This window comes from Malus sylvestris, chromosome 8 (genome assembly GCF_916048215.2).
Source record: "Malus sylvestris chromosome 8, drMalSylv7.2, whole genome shotgun sequence".
Classification (NCBI taxonomy): Eukaryota; Viridiplantae; Streptophyta; class Magnoliopsida; order Rosales; family Rosaceae; genus Malus; species Malus sylvestris.
In genome coordinates, this window is record NC_062267.1 from 16,700,988 (window position 1) to 16,723,525 (window position 22,538).

The window sequence follows — 22,538 nt, forward strand, 5'->3', positions numbered from 1 at the left end:
TAATAATTTTTTAATGTGTTTGGTATTTTTATATTACTTGATATTTTTATTTTTAATGTGTTTTATAATTTTTTAATCTCACTCTTTGCCTTTGCCTATAGTATACTATAGAAATAAATAACTAAATAAAACTTAAATTTTTAAAATTTGTATAGAATAATAATACAATAATAATTAATAAACAATATATGTAAATATCCACTATATCTATTGTATTCTATAGTAAGGTTTTTTAGTTGTTTAAAAAATTAAAATCATCAAAATAATATTTTTCTTATCGTGTTGAAATAGATTACTCACGTGTCACTTTCGTGTAAACCTGTTAAGAACCCGGGTTCTTATCTTGTGACCCGATAATGACCCGATTATTTATCATGTTGACCCAAAACACGTTATTTTCGTGTCGTTTATGTGTTGTGTTAACGGATCGTGTAAGAAATTGTTAGGTCTACAATTTCATCAAGATTGATAGCTGAATTGTGATACCACAGGTATCAAAACAGTTTACAGGCGAGTGATCTAGAACTCATCTGTACAATCCCGTAACACAAAAACAACTTCATTTGAATGCAAAAAACTTCCTGGTAGAATGCAAAAACTTTGTAGCTATGATCAATGGCTGTTCCGCAAATGATACATTTTTCTTTAAAACTGAAAGATGCAACGTACCTTTGTTTCTTAGCAACACACATTACAAAATAGAAGCATAAGAAATCACACCGTTACGCATTAGCTGCTTATGTTTTAAGGACATGTACAAGAAGGCAACATGATTGATGACATTGAATTCAGCTGGACCTAGAAATGTTGCACCAAGAAATTAGGGTTCTACAAGCTGTCTTTTGAATTGGAAAATACTTGACGGTGACAGTACGAGTAAATTAAAATTTGCTGAACCTAAATTAATTGCTGGTTTTGAAGGGCCTGTAGACCTTGAGATCATGAACCACACCAGTAACTGAACCACCTGCAGCACATAAGGCGATTGCAAGGACACAAAAACTGAGGATTTCGAGGCAAATCCATCTCATGCTCCACTTTGGTATCTTCTTTTGAGCAATGTACATCTCCACGGGGAAATAAACTGTGAGTGGCCAATACCCCAAAGCCCCGAGAAATCCAACCACATTGTTGAAGAATGGGAGGATCATGGAGATCACAGTGGTTAGAATCACAAATAATGTTCTCCAAACTAAACTGAAGAGGTTAAGGTTGTAGGAACCTAAACGCGGGATTGTTATTTTGATGTCTTTTGTGATGAACTGGCTGTCTGGAAAAAATTTTGCTGCCGTTTTTTCGACCAATGCGAAAATGGGTTGGGCGAAAACTTGGTATGCACCAACAAGGTGGATCACAATGGCGGCATTGGCTATGTCGATGAGCCAAAATGGGCTGGATAAGCCTTTGTCAGTAAGGAGGTTTCCCGGAGCTAAGTCTCCAAAAGCAGCGTAGCCCATGCAGCCGCATAGAATGTAGAAAATGGATGTCACTGCCAAACTAAGTTGAGTGGCCTTCTTCATTGTTTTGGTTTCACATGGTGGGGATTTAACTGTGTCCTGTTACATTTATATGATTGATTAAGTACATAAAATTGTTGCGAAAAGTATAAACATTGTTAATTTTAACTTGAAGAAGATATAAACCTGAATTTCAATGAGGATGATTGAGTAAGAGAAGGCAAAAGCTATGTCACCAAGTGCTTGGAAGGTCCTCCACATCTTTTGGGCTGGAGTCACAACCCCAATGCTCATTCCGGACATGCTTCCCTTGATTTTTCCATTTTCTGGTATATCCACACAAAAAAAGATTGAACTAAACTAGTTTACTAGAACCATTTTAATCTTGATAACCAAATTCAAATTTTAATGCATTATTTGACATTTGATTCTTGTTCTCTTAATCATTTGGTGACCTAGAATTTATGGTAACCCACCTTTAAATTTGAGATCAGGCACGGAGAATAAATAAAAATGACTTTAATTAATGTATTAATCTCCATTATTGATATCAAATATAATAGTGAGTGACTATGCATTCTTGGTCACCGGAGAAAACATTTCTCCATTCAACATAGCAGTAATAGATATGTGTACCAGCAACTTTAGCAATTCCAAGGGCTAGTCCAATTCCAGAGTAAGTGAAGGACATGAATGCAGCAACAATGGAGAGCCAAGACAACTTATCAAAGTTTGGAATTTGAGACAATATAATTTCCGAGATTCCAAAAGCTAGCATATAGGGATTGCTGCTGGTAAGGCATGGATCTTTTCCACCACTATTGTGGAAGCAAGTAGATCTTTTTATTGCCCTGTTAATCAACACAAAAAATATAATGTAATCAAATATCTGTATGTGGTCCAATATCTTAGTGGATAGGGTGTTGAATTTTTACACATACAACAGAGGTTCAAAGCTCTCTCTCTCGTAAATTAATGTGACAATTTCAAATCCTTCCTCTCTCCCTAATAATAATAAAATTAAAAAAAAATGTGATCAAAGGTCACCAATTTCTTAATTGAGTTTAAACACTCAAGACTTACACCATGCTTATAGCTGCCGTTACAGTATAGCCAATAGTAGTTCCAAAAAGGTTCAATTGCTGAATAAATCCACACATTTTGACCTGAACTTTACCTGAGAATTTCAAATTAACACAAAAAAAATTGGGTTATATACCTTTGGAAAAAAAAAAATCCTTATTTCTTACGTCAAAAAGAAAAAAAAATAGTATTAGGCAAAATTCACCAAGGTGGGATCGAACAGCATCCGAGTAAGTGCAGCTTCTCTTTCCAGTGACGGGATCACGATAGCAGGAAACAAGAAGAGTTGAAGTGTAGTAGGTGATGAAGGAGAACATGACCATCACAACAGGACCAGCAATCCATCCAAGCTGAGCTATGGCCCAAGTCAAGGACAGAACTCCAGACCCAATCACAGCAGTAATTATGTGTGAACTTGCCGTCCAGAGAGTTCCTTGTACCACAAACAACACAAAAAAAAATATGAAAACAAATGAACATGCAAGTCAAAGTGCATGCATTTTACTTAGCATTTTCAAGAAGAGAAGTATAACTTACCGGTTCTTATGAGGCGGCCATCTTCATCGACGATTTTGGAGCCTCCTTGCACATCGAGTGAGACATCAAAAGCTGGGCTGTTGTGAAACTGCAGCTGGTTCCTTGTGGCAATGTTTTCACCCATAAAATTAAAATGCAATTATGTTGCAACTCTCACTCAGTTCCAAACAATTCCTTAGTGTTCTTGTGTTCTAACAAATAATCCCAAAGTTTGTTCAGTACAATCTATGAAAAATGAGGGGAGAGAAACAGATGGATCTTCTTCTTTAATGCATCTAAATGGTATTAGTATTACTGACATAAGCACAAATTGTTTAATATTTTATTAAGTTGATAAATACTAACCAATGTACTATTTATTCGCCTAAAAAAGATATGCTGTTTATTGACTACATTATCCCTTACATGATAAAAATTTGGCATGTCTGTTGTACTGCCACGTCTATTTATCTCGACTTATATCTATTTATCTAGTTTAACTTCATGAATATACACACAGATATACATATGGTGTTTCCGAATTACATCATATTATCCATTGATGTCGGGATAGTGCTTACCTCCTAAATCGCCTTATCCTTGTAAATAGGTCAAATGGTTGATTGAGTGAGTGTGCTGATGAGTGGATTTTATACTATATATTATTCTCTATTCTTGGTATTTATTATTTTGGTGAAATTTTGATGTTTTGTTATGTGTTTTTAATGTAGAACATGCAAATTTGTTTGGAGCATAAAGTAATCCAACGGTGGAAATTTTGAGTGATTCCAATTGGAGCGGGTTCGTGAATCTGTCAAGAAGGTTGTATCATAATTTTATCCTGAAACATCTGATCGTGACGAATTAATTTATGCCCAGCTTGCAGTGCTAGCATATTGGGCTGCAGAGCTTATTTGTGATTTTTGGGCTGGAAGATAATGGATTTTGGATTTGGGCTCTTCTTGGAACTTGAAGAGGAGGTCATAATCTTTATTTCTGAGTCATTTTAGGGCTGTTTTGGAGCCCTGAAGGTCCAAAAAATGTGACTATTTCTGTGTTGGGCAGATTTCCTAGTCATAATGGAAATGTAATTCCTAGTTATCCTTTTATTATTTTATTTCCTAGTTTTTAGAAAACATTTTTCTAGGAGGGGTTTAATTTGGGGTAGTATAAATAAGGTTTTTAGCCATTAGGGTTCTGGACGCAACATTGAGAGAATTTAGCAAAGCTTAGGAGAATTTCAGACTTTTTACCTACAAGGTGTTTTCATTTTTTTCTAGTTAATGATATTTTCTTTGATTTTTATTATGAGCATGCGTAACTAATTTCTTTTGCTAGGACGAAGCCTTGAGCCTTAGCATGAATATGTAATTTTTATTTAATTGCTTATGATTGATTGCATGACACACCCCAACCAGGAGGGTCCACTTGGACTTCGAATCGAGTTGTGCTGGCCAACACCTGGAGGGTGATGAAGCCATAAAGTGTAGTGTAGAGGAGGAAGAATATGAATAAATTTAAACTTAAAAGTGCCTAAACCAAAGAGTGCACGGGCGAACGGGATTGCACCCCTTACACACGTGATGGTAGAGCATAAGAACAATACAGTAAAATAAGATGAGGGTTATACCACTGAAGACAACCATCCCCTAAGATTTGCCAGAATCCTCGTTTACACATAAGCACAGCTACTAAACCTGGAGGGGCGAAAAATAAAGTTGAGTGGATCAGCAAAAATAATGCCTATAAGAAAACCTTTATTTTCGAATATACTAATCCCTCGTCGTAAAACATGTATAGTTTCCTTAAAACATACTACGTAAGTATGTAAACATTAATACAACAGCGTTACGACCAGAAATATGCCAAGTCATGATATATCGATTGCCTTAGTAATATAATCATGTACTAATCAAGTATAAATAAGTGCTCATCCATCTAAGCTAACACATGAGTTCGAACAGATAATTTATGACATGAACAGGACTGGGTGTAATCAATATGCTCTAGTACTACGATCACGTGAAGGCTGGTGCAGAAGCACGATCACATATAAGTCAGATTGCCTAATGCAATCTACCTGACAGGATTGGCACCGAACTTGGATCCAAGGTGAGCGAACGGTGCGATGTGAACATACACGTGAATGACTGGCCCTGGCCCTGGGGCGAGTACTAACACTGGGGTGCAGCAAAATGAGCATGTACAATTATGTATGAATGTCATGACAATAATATCTCAGTTATATAGCAGCATTTATCACATTTAATATCACAATAACGATACTTGGCAATATAAGCGTAAAAAATGAAGTAAATATGCATTTATGGAAACTATAAATATGTATAGGTATAAAAACAAATTGCCCATTCACAGATACTTAGCTGTCGAAGAGCCATGCAAACTAGCAAACACGAAAACGGCACAAGTAATTGCCCCTAAGCACATAAAGGGTCCAATTAATAAAACTATATTAAAACAATTGAATTTAGGAAAACGGACATCGGAAACAGATTTAGGACGTCGAATTACCTTAAGGAGGGTCCTTGTTAAATTTCTGGAAGGTCAACAGGGGGAATATTCCCTAACGGAATATTTCTTGACGGACGGAATATTCTCTGACGGATGGAATATTCCCAAACAGAATATCCCATATGGGTTAAGGGTTTGGTGTCACGGGCCTAAGGCCTTATGGTTTTTGAGAAACAAAAATAAAACCAAACTAAATTTGGGTTTAGACTTTAACCTACAAGGCCCCAAAGCCCTTTAAAACAAAAACCTAAAAGGGTTGATTTGGGCTCGGCAAGAAAGGCCCAAAGGCCTAGTGTGGTTGTTGCTCGCCGAAGCTAAACGGAAGGGAATGCCAAATTTCGGCCGGAAAGGTGAACAAGCTTTAAATGTTAATAACTTTGTCAATACTTAACGAAATCGAGTGATTCAAAAACAAAAGTTGTAGTTCTCGTAGAGATGAAAATAATGGTACCTCACACGATGTCTAACTCGTTGTGGTTTGGCCGAAAATCCCACATCGCCCAGGGGGTGATCCCTATATGTATATTCGTATCCCTACCTAGCATGAGGCCTTTCGGGACCTCACTGGCTTCGGGTTCCATCGGAATTTTGAAGTTAAGCAGAGTAGCGCGAGAGAGCAATCTCATGATGGGTGACCCACTGGGAAGTTCTCGTGTGAGTTCCCAGAAAAAAAACCGTGAGGGCGTAGTCAAGGCCCAAAGCGGGCAATATCATGCTACGATGGTGGAGCAGGCCCAAGATGCGGTGGAGCTCTAGCTGGGATGTGACAATTTGGTATTAGAGCCTAACCTTGGCCGTGGTGTGCCGATGAGGTCGTCGGGCCCCTTAAGGGGGGTGGATTGTAAGATCCCACATCGCCCAGGGGAGTGATCCCTATATGTATATTCCTATCCCTACCTAGCATGAGGCCTTTTGGGAGCTCATTGGCTTCAGGTTGCATCGTAACTCTAAAGTTAAGCGAGTAGCGGGCGAGAGCAATCCCATGATGGGTGACCCACTGGGAAGTTCTAGTGTGAGTTCCCAGAAAGAAAATCGTGAGGGCATAGTCGGGGCGCAAAGCAGACAATATCATGCTACGGTGGTGGAGCGGGCTCGGGATGTGGTGGACCTCGGGCTGGGATGTGGTGGACCTCGGGCTGGGATGTGACATTGCATGCATACTTTGAATTATTAATCATCGTGATTAAAACAATCTAAATGTCTTAATACCTGATCACCATTAGGATCTTTAGAAAAGTAATTTGATACAATTTTGGTCGGAAGGTTACCTGAAATTGGCCTTGGCATCTTGTGATTAATAATTGTAATTTCACTTAAGATGAACATCGCGTCTTAAGGGTTGTATGGTTTTTCAAAGAGTTTTCATAAAACATAATAAGTCTTTCATGTTCATATCTGATCCGAACGTCTGGATGGATTGCATGTTAGATATACGTTCTATGTTGGAGGTTCCAAGTAGGATATATATTAGGAAAACCTAACCTTCAAAATGGCATGTGCAGATCATAAGTAATTGGTAAAAAATGCATAGGATTGCTAGGTGATGGTGAAACCCTAGTGCTTTTATAAATTGGTATTTAAAAAACTGTTTCCTTTTCCTTCAGCTTTAATATTGCAGATTGTTTTATTTTTATTAATTAAATTCGTTTTATGAAATTAGGTCATAAAAATCAATCATCTCAAATTTCTATTTTACAATAATTAATTGGAATTTGATTTGCTTCGAATTATTGAATAATCCCTGTAGGGAACGACCTTACGAGATCCGTTTATACTACAATAACTTTGTCATTCTTGCCAGTATTATAGGAGTTTTGAAACCTTTTGCGTGTGTGGTAAAATCCTTATCATGTGCCACTACTAATTACCCCAACCTAGTATATATATAAGCTTAATAAATTATCGCCATTAAAATAATATATTGACAATCAAGCGCATTTGGTACCTTTTTTTTTACTGCCTTCAAGACCAAAGGACTTACAAAATAATATTCGTGTTTAGGTTAGATTAATTGCAATTGCAGATCCATATTTACATACGCAATATTAGTATGCTACCAGTAATCGAACAGTAGTATGTACAATCATACAACACTAAGGACTCGTTTACTAATCCGTAATCAAATTGAAGGGAATTGAATTGAGGAGGAATTGAATTGAGGAGGAAACATAATTAACTGGAATCGGAATACAAATGATATTGATTCCATATATATTGTTTACTAGCTCACTGGAATCAGAATTAAAACTAGCTTGATTACTAAATTGTCCTTGTTGAAAATAAATTATTTTTATACCATAATTATTGAAAATTAAGTTTATCTATATAAAATTAAATTTATCTTTACAAACTTTATATTTTCTCCCTCCCATCCTCTCATCCCCATCTTTTCGTCATCGACTTCCAGAGCACTCCCTGTCTCCCACGCCTCTTCGTTTAAACAGTGGTAAATTTCTTGTAGCAAGAGTCACACTTGAGGCAGCAAGAGAGACAACAATTAGCTGAGGAGCAAGTCTGGGCATCCACCCTTACATCTGTAAAGCAAGAATTGGAGGAAAAGCTTGCAGCTATGTCTAGAAAGGCTTCAGGTACCAGAACCATCCAAATGTACATTTCTACACCATAAAGAATTTTAGAAAATCTCCTTTCAGATGTTCAAGTTATAAAATGGAGAGGACTTTAGGCCTTTCTGCCTTTTTCTTTCCCAGCCCTCACAGCCCTTCCCACCACCTATCATACTCACAGGTCCTCCATGCTCCCCTAATCCTCCATATCCTTTTCTCCCTCAGCCCCACAACCTCCCATATTCACAGATACACCCATTGCCTCCCATATTCACATCCTCCCACCACACTTGCCACCTCCCAATTTGGGTGGACTTGCAGAAGAATAATTCAGAGGGCAATTTAGGAACAAAAGTCTGATTCCTGGAGGACACCAATTCAAGGAAATCAATTACCACCTATTGCTAGATAATCCAACTTTGGAAAATTTCGGAATTCATCTGGTTCCCACACGATTTTTTATTCCTCTCATGTTAGTAAACACTATTGTAATCCGTAATCGGAATTGAATTCCATTTCTTAACTCCCATTACCCTTACGTAAACGCGCCATAAATAACTTCATCAGATTGCAGAACGCGTTCTGTAGAATGTCAAAACTATGTAGCAATGATTAACGGAAGTTCAGTAATCCAACACCATCCCTTTAAAACTGAAAGATGCAAAAGGGAATGCTTTTTGGAAAGTATTGTATCTCTATTCATCTGTCTCAAGGAGGAATTTATAAGATGATACAATCATAACAATAAGGAAATAATTAATTTACATGAAATCACACTAAACTAAGAATTATGAGATTACAGGAATATATAGTTAACACTCCCCCACAAGTTGGTGCATATATGTCGCACATGCTTAACTTGTATAAGAAACTTCAAAACTTATGACTTGAAATAGCCTTTTTGAGAATATTTGCCAATTTATCTTCCATCTTATTGTGGCTGTCAATTATTTTCCCTTTCAATTTTTCTTTGATGAATAATCAATCAACTTCAATATGATTTGTTTTGTGTGTATTGACTTGAAATGCATATATGTATTGACTTACTACACTCAAGCCATAAGTAAGGTCTGGTCTTGTGTGTACAAAGTACATTAAACGAACTACAAACCTTTAGTATCTCCCTTTGTCAACTTGTACTTGATTAGGATCAACACTAACAAACCTTCCTCTCTCTTTTAAGAGTCTCTTTAGCATTTCTCGTTTGTTGATAAATTTGTGTAGCGGGTATCGTAATTCAAAATATGACTCCCAAATAGTTAACCAATTTATATTTCAGAAATTTGCTTGCTTCCATTTCTAGCTATAAATATGTCATCCAAACAAATCAAAGACAGAACGCTGTAAACTGCTAAATAGAGAGAAGCCTATCCAAATGGCTATGCAACTAATAGATCATTTAAACTATTAATTCAACACATATATTTCTAATTGAAACAAAGACCTCTCGCGCGTGACTTTACTCAAGTCAAAAACACAAACAACACATTAAAAACTGATGAAACAGTTAAAACCGACCTAGGGTAGTGATTCATATTATTTTTCCTTTCCAAGTGTATGTTTTATCTTTAGTGCGAATATTTAAGGGAAAAAAGATGAACATGCTGCAGTCCTATTAGATTAGGAATGTGTTTGGGCCCAAAATATTGGTTTGGGTCGAGTTTAGAGTTGTTCTCGGCCCAGAGGCCGTACTTAGGAGTCATTGGGGGTCATTCGGTTTATGGGCCACATAGCCAAGGCCGACCGTGTCCTATTAGGAATCCATGGATAGTTGAATCCTGATACAAGAAGGAGTTTCGACAAGATAAGGATGTTGGAGTTTGGGATTGAATGCGGCCTAATAAGAGGGTTAAGTCAAAGTCCTAGTAGGAGTAGGACTGGTTGAGATAAGGTTCGATCAGGGGAAGGAGTTCTAATCCGAGTATGGTTATGATTCGATTGGAAGTAGGTTGACTACTATAAATAGAGGGAGGAGGACATCATTAAAGCCCCCTCTAATTCAACACACAAACTGCCATGCGCAGACCCTCGCTTTCTCGAAACTTCTCAACAACCTTAAGATTTTTCTTTTCCTTTTCCGTCGACACATCTTCAGTTTGGATAAACAGCACAGTGAAGGTAACCGGTGCACATCTTCAATTTAGATAAACAACACTGTTGTCGTAGAATTAGTCGACCGCGGAGCACCTTCAGTTTGGATAAACAGCACTGCGTCGAGGTCGACTAGTTATCTATCCAAGTCTCGGTCGAGAAGGATTTTTGAATCCTTATTGGTAAAGGTTATCTCATTAGCTTTCTGGGTGAAGTGATGTGTTACGAATTACTGGGCTTGACACATTGAACGCTGAGTTGTTTATGATTGGTTATTCACAAATAGGTTTTAGAGTTCGGCATTTTGACGGCCGAACCACTTTCACAATCAAGACGTACATTTGTTTTGAGTACTTGTGCCCGTATAGTTTGGTGTCTATTCAGCATGCTTATACTTTAACGAATATAATCATTGTAACCGAATCTGGTGCCGATGATTTGTGAACTTCGTAGAATTAGTAGCCTTATCTTCAGGCTATAGAACCCAAAGGCCGAGACATGTTCCTTCCTTAGCCGTAATTGCGAGATCAAGAAGTCAGCAGCACACCCAACGTAACATCAACACATTTTACTCCTTGGCTGAGCTCGACCGACGAGTTAGATCATTAGTTACTCGGCCTGCGCGTCACGTAGGCTTAGTAGTTTTTAGGGTCAACATTTTGGCATGCCCGATGGGACCTAGTGCTAAAACTATGAAGTTCATGACCATCGAAACACGATCAGTTAAAAAGAAAACAACCCTGGGAAAATCAACGGCCGATCTGCTAGTTCAGAGTCCTGGACAAGAAGTGTCACATGTGCGAAATCTTCTTGTTGCTGTGACCCTTAAGGCTGTAAGTGTAACACACCGAGAAAAGAAAGTTTGTCTAGGTATCCAGCCTCGAAACACAGAGGTACCCAATCGAGCCACAGACATTTTCATTGAAGGAATAATGAAGGACTGCGACGAAAATGGTGGTGAAGGCTCTGACCCTCAAACCAGGTCGTTTCTTTGAAGGTGACTTAATGAACAATCTCGACAAGTTGAACAGATAGTTGTTCACAAAATGAACAATTTGCTCAAGGTAATATGAAGTAATGGTGAGACCCACACCAAATTGCTCGAATTATTAGTTAGCAAAGTCTTCGAATGAGGACCTGTTGATCAGGCTCAGCAACTTCCACGTAATCCGCTACAGGCCGAAGTAGTGTCAACTCGGCCTAAAATGATTGACTTAGAAAAAAGAGGAGGATCAAGTAGTAGGTTAGATGGATTCGAATAGAGAATGGAAGCAACATTCGTCAATATGATCAAAGTCCAACGGATGATCGATTCGGCCATGAAAAAGGGGCTGAAGTTCCCGAAATTCGTCCATCCATATCCAGCTTATGTGGAAAAGTCCGAATATCCTAAAGGTTTCAAGTGTCCATATTTTAGCCTTTTAGCTGGAGAATCGTCCTTATCCTCGTTAGAACATGTGGCCTGTTTCACTGCGCAATGCGGAGATGTCAATAGTGATTTCCATAAACTACGGTTGTTCAACTTTTCGTTGACAGGCTCAGCATTCGCATGGTATATCAACCTCCCACCTAATTCTATCCAAGGTTAGGAGGAATTGGTCGAGAAGTTTTATGAACAGTTCTATTGGGCAGGGATGGAAATGTCAGTTTCTTCATTGGCTAGGATGGCTTAAGCATCTGATGAGTCACCAATGGACTATCTTACAAGGTTTAAATCTACCAAGAATTGGTGCCGAGTACCTCTTCCTGAAGTTGAATTTGTTAGGCTTGCTCTGAATGGGCTCGACGTGGAGTATAAAAAGAGATTCCTAGGGGCAAACTTCCAGGATATGTATGAATTAGCCCAACATGTCGAGCAATATGATTATTTGCTCCGTGAAGAAAACATCTCAAAATCCCCTTCCTGAGGAAGGATTTAGAAAAATACCACGGTCAGCTACGCATCGGCCGAAGGCGAAGATTCCCAATACGTCAGTGTGAACGTGGCCGAGATAGTAATAGATAAACCATATGTGTGTAAGGCATTGACTCAAATTAATTCCAAAGATGCCAAAACCCGCTCAACCACTGAAGAGACGATGAAAACATCGAAAGTTTATATTTTTGATATCATAAAGGCCGAGGTAAAATTGTTGTTAGCCAAGATTATCAAACTTCGGCTAGGACATAACATTCCCAAGGCCGAAGAGCTTAAAGGCAAGACGTATTGCAAGTACCATAACTCAACTAAGCATACCACAAACAATTGTGTCGTATTCTGTGATGATATTCAAAGCTGGATTGACAAAGGCAAGCTAAAGTTTCCTGAAAAACAAATAACGATTGACGCTGATCCATTCCCTTCGGCAACAATTGGCATGGTAGACGCCCATTTGCCCAAGAGAAAAGGGAAAGGGAAGGCCTAGTTTATCCTAATACAAGATGTCCCAAAGAACTCAGCCACGACTCAAGATTGACCTATGGCAGATTCCTGTGCAGAAGAAATTGACGGGCCGATGATTTTATGCAGCAATTGTAGGGCACGCGTCGTATTAACTGAACCCAAGGAGAGATTAACACCACGATAACCATCCAAGTCTGTGACGACACCCCCAAATGAACTTGGTGGAGGCCAATGCCAGAAAGTGTTCGATAGGCTCGGTCCTTAAGAACGGACAGATGGTCCTACCTCGGCCAGACGGTGCCTTGACTTCAATGCGTCATTTTATAATGAGGATTATTACTCGTGTAATTCCAGCAGCTCGAGTTCGTCGGCTAATAAAAAAACCTTCAAATCGCCTGAGCCACGAGACCAACGTTGGTATAGTTACAATTCCCCCATTGGTATGTATATTGCACTATCCAAATCTCAAAAACGTCGACAATAATTGATAGATTGCATGGCTCGACGACAGGCAGTACAAGCTATTCCGACTACTAAATGGCAGCCGAAAGAGGCAACAAGAAGTGACGATTACCGACGTACCTCGACCATCATGGTCGAATTACTTTAAGAGAAAAAGGTAATTGCTTACGACTTTAAAACCACCATTGAAGAGTCTAAGAAACATATCAAACTCCTTCTTCGCCCCGGAGAGATGAAAGCTCGTTTCGAGCATTTCAGAAAAGAAGCCGAAAGCAAGCTTCCCCCATTGCCCCCGTAAGTTCCATTAATAAAGGTCCGGTGAACCTTACACCCTCCATTCCTCGATGAATCCTTGGAGTACATGCACGAATTTCATAAGGAACATTTTGCCAATGACTTGTACGACCTGCCTATGGCATGTCAAGAAACCCTCGACCTGGCACTAACTTGCCCTGATGCTGAACATATTATCTAGAAAACCACCGATCCAGCAATGAAAACCAGGTTCCAACACATCTGAGAAGCTAGGGTCCTTGGCTTTAAGGTCGATCCGTATACGGATATTGATATGGTCAAGCTTCAATTTTTCTCTTGAAAACCTTCAATATTTATGACACCACTTCGAAGTCTTCTCGGCCGTATCTCTCTTTGGTCTTACAACCGATGAAAAAGATCAGGTGGCATGGCTGGATGCCTACCTAGACACAAGGGACGCTCGGATCACCTGTGAGGAATGAGCTCGTAAAGCACTATAGGGGCAAAATCAAACACTAAAATAAAATGGCCTCGAAGACAACAGTCATAAGGAAGCAAGGTTAGGTTACCTGGCACAAGAGCAAGTAAGTGGTGAGACACACGATAATAAGGCCAAAGATGTTCTAAAGAACGATGCTGCAGTCCTTGATAACTTGGAAGATGACGACTATGATCTAATGGGCCCTTTAGTAATTGAGAACATGGAAATCAACATGGTCCATATTCTACGGCTGAATTCCAGCCAACTACACACCAACCAAATTTCTTGGATGGTGATGTGGTGACTGAGGAAGCAACACAAGTTGATTTCATCACCACTAACGAAGATGAGTAAGCAAACAACGACGACAAACTTAAAACAGCCCTAACCATATTGTTTCCTTGCTCATCCTCAACTAATCTTCAACATTTAAAGCCGTTGTATGTCACGGCCCACATTGAAGGTTACCAAATCTCCAAAATATTCGTCGATTACGGGGCGACGATCAATATCATGCCCGTATCCATCATGAAAGCATTACATCCAACGATGAACTCATCCCATCGGGGACAACCATGAGCAGCTTCGTCGGTGATAAGTCCCAAACCAAATGAGTGATCCCTTTAAAGGTAAACATTGCAGGTCATAATCACATGATCGTATTTTTCATCATCGACTCCAAGACTAAATATAATGCTTTGTTCGGTCAGGATTGGATTCATCAAACGAATTGCATTCCTTCTTCCTTATACAAAGTTCTCATTTTTTGGGACGGCAAATTGGTTGTGGTCCACCCAGTCGATACTCAGCTATTTGAAACCAATATGATTTAGGCCCGTTATTATGACAATCACATTGGCTACATTACCTTGCAGGGTTTTAATGAAGATGGACGGCTGACCTAGATCTCAGTCCAGAAAGCCATCGAAGTTGGCGCTAAGACTGTACACCAGGATTCGGCAAGACTCGGCTTGGCCGACTTAATTACCTACACTGATGACTGACGCCACAAAAGAATAGTGCCGGGCTGCGGTTTCATCCACGATGGAATGACTGCTGGCTCATTGGTATGCTATTTCCAAGTATCCACGTTTGGGCATCAACTTAATAGAATTTTTGGTCGAGGAAGATAATGACCCAGTGCTATCGTTAGATAAAGTTCAGGCCGTACCGGCTGAACTCGGAGACAATCGACCCCAAGTTAATGACCCTTTAGAAGAAATAAGTGTTGGAACGAGTGATGACCTTCGGTCGTTATTTGTTAGTGCATTGTTACCCCATTTCATGAAAATCGAACTCTGTCAATTACTCAATGAGTTTAAAGATTATTTTGCTTGGAGTTATCATGAGTTGTCGGGCCTTGATCGGACCCTTGTTAAACATGAATTACACATCAAAGCTGGTTATAAGCCTTTCCACCAGCCTTCTCATCGATTCTTGAACTCGACAATATCAACTTTCTCTGTCAATTTATTGCTAATTTGACCGAGAAAATGAAAGCCTTCTCCATGCTTTTGAAGCTTAAGGACTCCGACATATTCGATTGGCGTGCAGAGTACTAAGAGGCATTTACATAGATCGAGGTCTCCTTAACAACTCCACCTATCCTCGTCACACCACGATGGGGCCGACCTCTTAAGCTATATATCTTGGCAGCTGAAGAATCCATCGGATGCCTTCTTGCACAAGATAATGATGTTGGGCAAGAAGCTTTGTCTCGCCCTATTTTTTGCTGCATCAAAACTCAGACATTACATGCTCCTGTCAGTCACTCAGGTCATCGCCCAGACCGATGTCATTCATTACATGCTCACTCGGTCAATTATAAAGGGCCGAATCGGCAAGTGGACGATGGCTTTTTCTGAGTTTAGCTTGCAATATATGCCCTAGCAAGCTATCAAAGGTCAAGCTCTCGCTGATTTTTTGGCCCAACACCCTTCCCCGTATGAGTTTGGGGCCCAACACCCTTCCCTATATGGTTCTAGTACTTTAGTCTCGGCTGGTGTTGGGATCGTTATTCAATCCCCCACTCATAATCGTTGGTATTTTTCTCTCAAGCTCGACTTCGATTGTGTGAATAATCAGGCCGAATACGAAACACATTCAGCCTTGATTAATCAGCAAGTTCTCCAACGTGATTGCGTGATCCGTACATGGGTCATGTCCTTGCCTTTGTTGTTAGAATGGAAAGACATTATTAAGGTTTGTGTTGGCGAGGCATTACCAGATGATTAGAGAATGATGATTATGCGATATATTGATAACCCCAACGAAAAACACGATTGACAGACAAGGGTTCATGCCACAAACTACATTTTATACCAGAATGAGTTGTATAAAAAAGGTGAGGATGGGTTACTGTTGCTGTGCCTCGGCTCGCAGGAAGCTGCTCAAGCAATGGCAGAAGTACACGAAGGAATTTGCAGTGACCACTAATCTGGATGAAAAATGCGGTGGCTGCTTCGGCTGCATAGCTATTTCTGGCTAAGTATTCTGAAGGACTGTATTAAGTACGCAAATGGTTATGTACAGTGTCAAATCCATGGGCCTATACAGAGATTACCGGCCGAATCATTACATTCTGTCACCAAACCATGGTCGTTCTAAGGATGGGCCATGGATGTTATCGGTAAAATCATACCATCTTCTAGTTTAGCCAAACATACGTGGATACTCATTGCAACGGACTACTTCACCAAATGAGTCAAAGCTAAATCACGTGCTGAGCTAACATCTAAAGAAGTTTGTAATTTTGTTGAAGAAAACATTGTGACTAGATTCTACGTGCCAGAAATAATCATAACAGATAATCATACGATCTTTACATCCGACAGGTTTGAGGAATATTTGGCAAATCTAAAGCTTCGACTCAAGCAATCTACGCCGTATTATCCACAGGCAAATGGACAGGCTGAAGCAAGTAATAAGATCCTAATCGGTATTCTCGAAAAAATGATAAAAGAAAGGCCTGGTATGTGGCATTTAAAGATAAACGAAGCATTATGGGCCTATCGAACTTCTCTATGGACAGCCACTGGAACAACTCCATATGCGTTGACTTATGGACACGACGTAATGTTACAAGTCGAGCTAAGTATAAACTCGTTGCGAATAATTGAACAAAGTAGTTTGTTCAGCATCAAGTACAGTCGGGCTATAAGACAAGAGTTAGAAGATTTAGAAGAAGCTCGGCTTAATGCTTATAACTTATTAGTGGCACAAATGAAGATTGCCGAGCGAGCTTATAATCAGCGAGTTAGACAAAAAACGTTCGGCAAAGGAGAGTCGGTTTGGCAAATCGTACTACCTGTTGGAATTAAAGACCCCAGGTTCATCAAGTGGTAGCCGAATTGGGAAGGACCATTTGTTTTTCATAAGGTTCTTGGTAAGGGAGCAGACCATCTTAGGGATCGAACTGGTGAAGTTTATAAGTTACCAATCAACGGGAGGTTTTTAAAGAAATACTATCCAGTCACATGGGAGATGTGGGAATAAAATTTCATTTCATTAAGCTCGCAAAAAGGTGTACAAATGGAGTTGGGTAATCAGTTACAATCAAATAATTCTTGGGCAATCAGATTTAAGAAAGGCCTTCAACTCCAACCACCGCACCTCGCCCATCGTGACCTTAGCTTGCCGATTCTTCTTGTCCATCTTCAGCTGCTTGACTTGCTTCACTCTAGCCATGTAGTCAGTTAAGCAGGATTTACCGCTTGACTCAAAATCTTTAGCAAGCTCAGAAGCAATTGCTGACCTTCGATTTTGGAGTTCGATAATTAGACGATCAAGGTCGGCCAGGGTCTTTTTTTTTCCCTTTAAAACTTCGACCTATGGATGAAGAGCATCTCAAACAGCTATTGTAGCTTTCAAGTTGTCTTCAGCCCGAAGAGTTTTCTCGAAAATACCAAAATATTTTCGAGTTCGTTCCAAGGTAAAAGACGTTTGAGTAATAGCCTCAATGCTTAATTGACCATTAGCTGCGAGGTCGTTCAAATATGCACCCACTGAATCAAGGCCCTGGTGTTCGAGAATTTATGAAGGTGAAAGAGACAAGAGTTCCAACAACCTAACAAGAACAATCGATTCGGTTGTTAATACGGAAGACCCGGTTGTAGCTGTCGAAGGGCCAGCCGCCCCCGAAGTACTCGATAAGAGAGCATCGAACTCGACTTCCCATGAAGGCTGCATAAGAAGAGAATTTAGGCAAAAGGAAAATCATAAAAGAATGTTGCAGAGATAATTTTTTTAGACCTGCCGAGATGAAACTTCGGCCATGTCTCCTGGTTCATTGCTCGAACCTAGAAAGATTAATGGCCGAGCCCAGTGTTTTAGACTGCTTCTTAATTCATGTGGCCGAAGAAGGTTATCTACGTTCGACGACCACTGAGGTGGCCAGGAAATATAGATAACACTCTTCGACGCATAGAATTTTTGGTGAAATGAATAACTTAGCACCTAACATTTAATATTTTTCTCGGTTCAGACTTGTTATAACAAAATTGACAAGTCAAAGTAATCAAGCCTTACAAAAGCTGAGGTCCCTTCTTAAGAGGGGATACCAAGGTCTTGGTCCTACGGGTGAATTGGAGATTTTGACATCGCTTTAGGTTCAATGATAGGCCTTTTTCCACAATCGGCTGCAGGAGGATCAACCTGGTCGGTCGCCTCAACCACAGAGGGAAGATCGATGGAAGGAGTTTCGGTTGGTGGAATCTCGTCACTCTCGTCATCCTGAAACAAAAGAGTTGTTAATACTTTTGAATTTAATGAGTGAAGGGAGTTTCCAGCATAATCATACCTCTTCTAAGATGATCGCTGATTGTTTTGGATTCTTAGGGAGATTGTTCCCGATCAAAGAGGTTGCCTTCCCCAGTACGGGTACTACGGTTGACCCCGGAGCTGCAAGCTTTTCGATTAACAGTACAACAACTGGTTCGACTATGGCCTCAGGAACCTCAACGGCCGGGTCAGCTTGGGTTGCTAGGCTGATTGAAGATGGTCGTTTCTCCACTGAGGCTTAGACAACAAAAGCAGGAGGAGAGGCATTAAGAGCGGTCGCTCAGGTGGTATGGCTGGAGATAACGTGGATTTCCCGTGCTCATTTCTTTGCCAATTTCTTAATGCGTTTTGTGGGGTGAGGGGCTTCACCTGCCATTTCGGTGTTCTGGTAAAGCCGTTTGCTCGGTGTATTTTACGCGGCGATTTCAGATTTCTTGGATGAAGGGACCAATTTTTTCTTGGCTATAGTCGGGGTGACCACGTCTGCATGTTTCAATACTCGACTGCCTGAGAAAGTGAAATCTAATTAGTAAAATCGATTAAAAGTAGAGATAGTCATATACCCTGGGGCGTCTTTTTGGATTGAGGGGCAGAAGTTTTTTGGGTTAGTCACTAAAAATCTTGTTAACTATGTTTTCGACCGAAGCGCTATACAAGTTCTGGGTAAATTCTTCCCACCAGTCACCGAAGGTGTGGATGCCGAGAGATTCAAAAACAGTTGGTTGAAGGTGGAATTTCTTGCACTGCTCCTGAAACTCTTTCTTGATGTCTCTACACTCCCTTTCTGAGGAACCAGAGAGGCATTATCGGCTTAGAATGGAGTGGGAAGAAAGTAGAGGCACCGGGCAACCTTGGAGGTAGCCAAGCTGTCGGGCAACAAAGTAGGGGTATTCCTGATTATGACATATCAAAAATTCATAGTCGGAAAGGACGACTAGGCCGAAGAAGTGTTTGAAGACTTCTTCAGCTCTGTGATGAGGCACCAGTCGAGGAGCCCACTAAAGGCCGAGTGTTGCAGTAGACTAGAGGTTAGGGATTTCTGGCCGAAGTGTGGAGTTGACTCCATGAAATATTACGAAATTTGGATACAATGATCTTCCACCTCTTAGCTTCCTTCTCCAATTGGCCTTGCCTTAAAACTCATCCGGAAAGCCGAATTAGCATAAAAAACGTCTTGCATGCACAGATTGGCTGAAACAAAGAAAAGGAAAGTAATAAGGCTCTTTTAAGACCAATTCCTTAACAAAACTTAGGGAGAATTAACCTGAAAATGTGATAAATAATGCACCTATCAAATACCCCCAAACTAAACTTTTGCTAGTCCTCGAGCAAAACAAAATAAAAGACAAGGAAAACAATAGACCTTCCATAAATTAGCCTCAAAGCAATCCAGAGATGGTCACCAAACTTAAGAGAATTAAACATTTTTCCAAAATCAAATTAACCAAACCTTGCACAACACTCTCAAGCATAAGGAGTGACATAACCAATATCAATATAACTTACTCAGCCCGGATAGGTATATGCAAACCAAAGCTTCCACTTCAAATCCTCTACCATGAATATCACTCACAAAGGAATCACACATTAAAGGGCAAAGTGTTTCACTTAAATCATGATATGCAAAATAAAACCCCATAAGCTTGCTCTTCATATCGTCTCTCCACTAATGTAAATCAATGCAACACCAAGGATCAAAGGTCTTTACAAGGGTTATAACATTAGGCTAGGGTAAGAGCTATCAAAGAATGGAGAGGAAAAAACTAACACTTAAGAAATACCAAGATATCCTTATCATGTACTTTCGGTTGGTCCTCTTTGAAACTTAGATCTTCTATTATTGGTGTCCAGGACTCATGATATAAAAATGGAACAATTTCAAACTCTTCTTTTCTAATTTTTTTTTTTTTGATCTTTTTTTTTTTTTTTAATTCGGAAATAAAAAAAATATTATACATGGTACCTCAGTACACGCCATATCTTTGATGTAAAACCCAACCTTTTCTTCATTGACGTCCCCTTGGTATTCCTTAAGCCATAGGGAATGGCTGATATAGGCTAAATGGGTAGGGATGAATGCGGGTGATGAAAGAAAAGGCTTAAGTGTTTGGCTTCAAAAGGGTAATTAGGGATAATATAACATAAAAGGCTGGTTAGAAAAGCTCAAACGATCCAAAAATGGCCTAAATCATCTCCCTAATGTTGCATGACTTCGGATTTCGCCTCGAGAGATATTGAAGCAAGTTATAGTGAATGATAATGCAATCATGAAACTCACAAGAAAGAATATGCAAGAAGCTCAAAATCTTACAAGGGTTCAATAAGTTTTCACTTAAAATCCACATATAATTCTCTAAGTAGGAGAATATCATACTAAAATTGGTTATTGGTATAAAATAAACTTGAGAATGCTTATGTAAGAATTAGATTAACCATATCAAGCAATTGAATTTTCACATAAAAAGAACAAATTCAAATAAGTTTGTGACCTAGAAGAAAGCAAATTATTATCATTGACTTATGGAAGGTCTAACAAAACGACTCAAGAAAAATAAAATCTCTTTTTTTATATATATATTTTTATTATTTTTTATATATTTATAACCTTAAGACTTGAATAGAACAACAAAACATAGAACAAATAAACAGAGGAAATGAACATATGCCAACAGAGGTTGCAAACAGCACGGTGCAAATATGATAATACCACATGCAATATCGACCTTCAGACAGAGATTTGATCATAACTTTTGACAGAAAAATCTGATTTTCAAAGTCTTTATATCGTTTGAAAGAGGACAAAAAATTGAAGAACACAGCGCAGACAAAATGTTCAAATTCCTTCCCAATTAAAACAGTTTTAAACAAACATTGACAGCATGAACACAGAACGAAAACAGAACACAGAAACAGAGATCGAAATCCTCCCCCAAACTGGAAACAAACATGATCCTCAATGTTTAAACCAAAGAAAACAAAACAAATACACAATTAAAGGTAAAGTATGAAAACTTCCCGGGATTTTTCTATAGGAATATGCATGAGCAATGACAAACTTGAGACGACATGCCTTGTAACGTACTCCCCCAAATTGAAGTGTTGCACACCACCATTCCTGAAAGCAAGAAAGGAATTAAAACTGATGCCAACAAAAAATAAACGAAAATGAAAAACTACGAAACAAAGGAAAGGTTGAGAAAGCTTGGGCTGCCTCCCAAGAAGCACTTTTTTATAGTCATGAGCTAGACTATTTCGGATGTCTAAGGAGTGACAGATGATGGGGCCTCAAAATAGGCAACTTCTTTGATTTCTGGTAAAATCAAATCCAAGTAATGCTTGAGACGGTGCCCGTTAACCTTGAACAACTCTCCATTTTGCAGATTCTTGATTTCAATGGCACCATGAGGCATAACGTGAATGACTTCGAAGGGACCAGTCCACTTAGACTGCAGTTTGCCTGGAAAAAGACGAAGTCTGGAGTTGTAGAGCAAGACCTTCTGACTAGGTACAAACTCCTTTCGAATAATAGCTTTGTCATGAAACTTTTTGGTGCGTTCCTTGTAGATTTTGGCATTTACGTAAGCCTCATTTCGCCGTTCTTCAAGCTCATTCAACTGAAGTTTTCTCTTCTCGCCTGCAGCATGGTAATCAAAATTCAACCTCTTGATAACCTAATAAGCTTTATGCTTCAATTCAATGGGAAGATGACAAGCCTTGCCATACACCAAACGAAAAGGAGACATCCCAGTAGGCGTTTTATATGCTGTCCTATACACCCACAATTCATCATTGAGCTTGAGAGACCAGTCTTTGGGTGATGCATTTACCGTTGTCTCTAAAATCTTCTTGATCTCTCGATTGGAAATCTCAACTTGCCCACTCGTTTGTGGATGATACGGAGTAGCAACACGATCATGAATGTTGTATTTCACCAT

General features: G+C 39.5%; 2 protein-coding genes across 2 annotated transcripts; both read right to left on the minus strand.

The window, feature by feature from the left end:
- Positions 1 to 701: 701 nt before the first annotated feature.
- On the minus strand, positions 702 to 4,771 carry LOC126632253 (amino acid permease 3-like). The gene is made up of 7 exons (XM_050302571.1): positions 4,687 to 4,771; positions 3,078 to 3,178; positions 2,746 to 2,973; positions 2,541 to 2,634; positions 2,094 to 2,308; positions 1,644 to 1,783; positions 702 to 1,556 (listed from the first exon to the last, which is right to left on the minus strand). Exons 1-7 carry the CDS (start codon positions 4,734 to 4,736, stop codon positions 903 to 905), a joined length of 1,482 nt encoding a protein of 493 aa, XP_050158528.1. The 5' UTR covers positions 4,737 to 4,771; the 3' UTR covers positions 702 to 902.
- Positions 4,772 to 21,863: 17,092 nt separating this feature from the next.
- Positions 21,864 to 22,538, minus strand: LOC126631407 (uncharacterized). Its single transcript, XM_050301542.1, has 2 exons — positions 22,322 to 22,538; positions 21,864 to 22,237 (listed from the first exon to the last, which is right to left on the minus strand). Exons 1-2 carry the CDS (start codon positions 22,536 to 22,538, stop codon positions 21,864 to 21,866), a joined length of 591 nt encoding a protein of 196 aa, XP_050157499.1.

Bases quoted from the DNA above. Each gene is read 5' to 3' on its own strand.
- LOC126632253 (XM_050302571.1), bottom strand. From the start codon at position 4,736: ATGTGTAAACGAGGATTCTGGCAAATCTTAGGGGATGGTTGTCTTCAG. The intron at 2,974-3,077 runs GTAAGTTATACT...TTGTGGTACAAG, and splicing joins TGGCCGCCTCATAAGAACCG to GAACTCTCTGGACGGCAAGT. The intron at 1,557-1,643 runs GTTTATATCTTC...TAAATGTAACAG, and splicing joins TCATCCTCATTGAAATTCAG to GACACAGTTAAATCCCCACC.
- LOC126631407 (XM_050301542.1), bottom strand. From the start codon at position 22,538: ATGGTGAAATACAACATTCATGATCGTGTTGCTACTCCGTATCATCCA. The intron at 22,238-22,321 runs GCAAGGCTTGTC...ACCATGCTGCAG, and splicing joins TCCTTTTCGTTTGGTGTATG to GCGAGAAGAGAAAACTTCAG.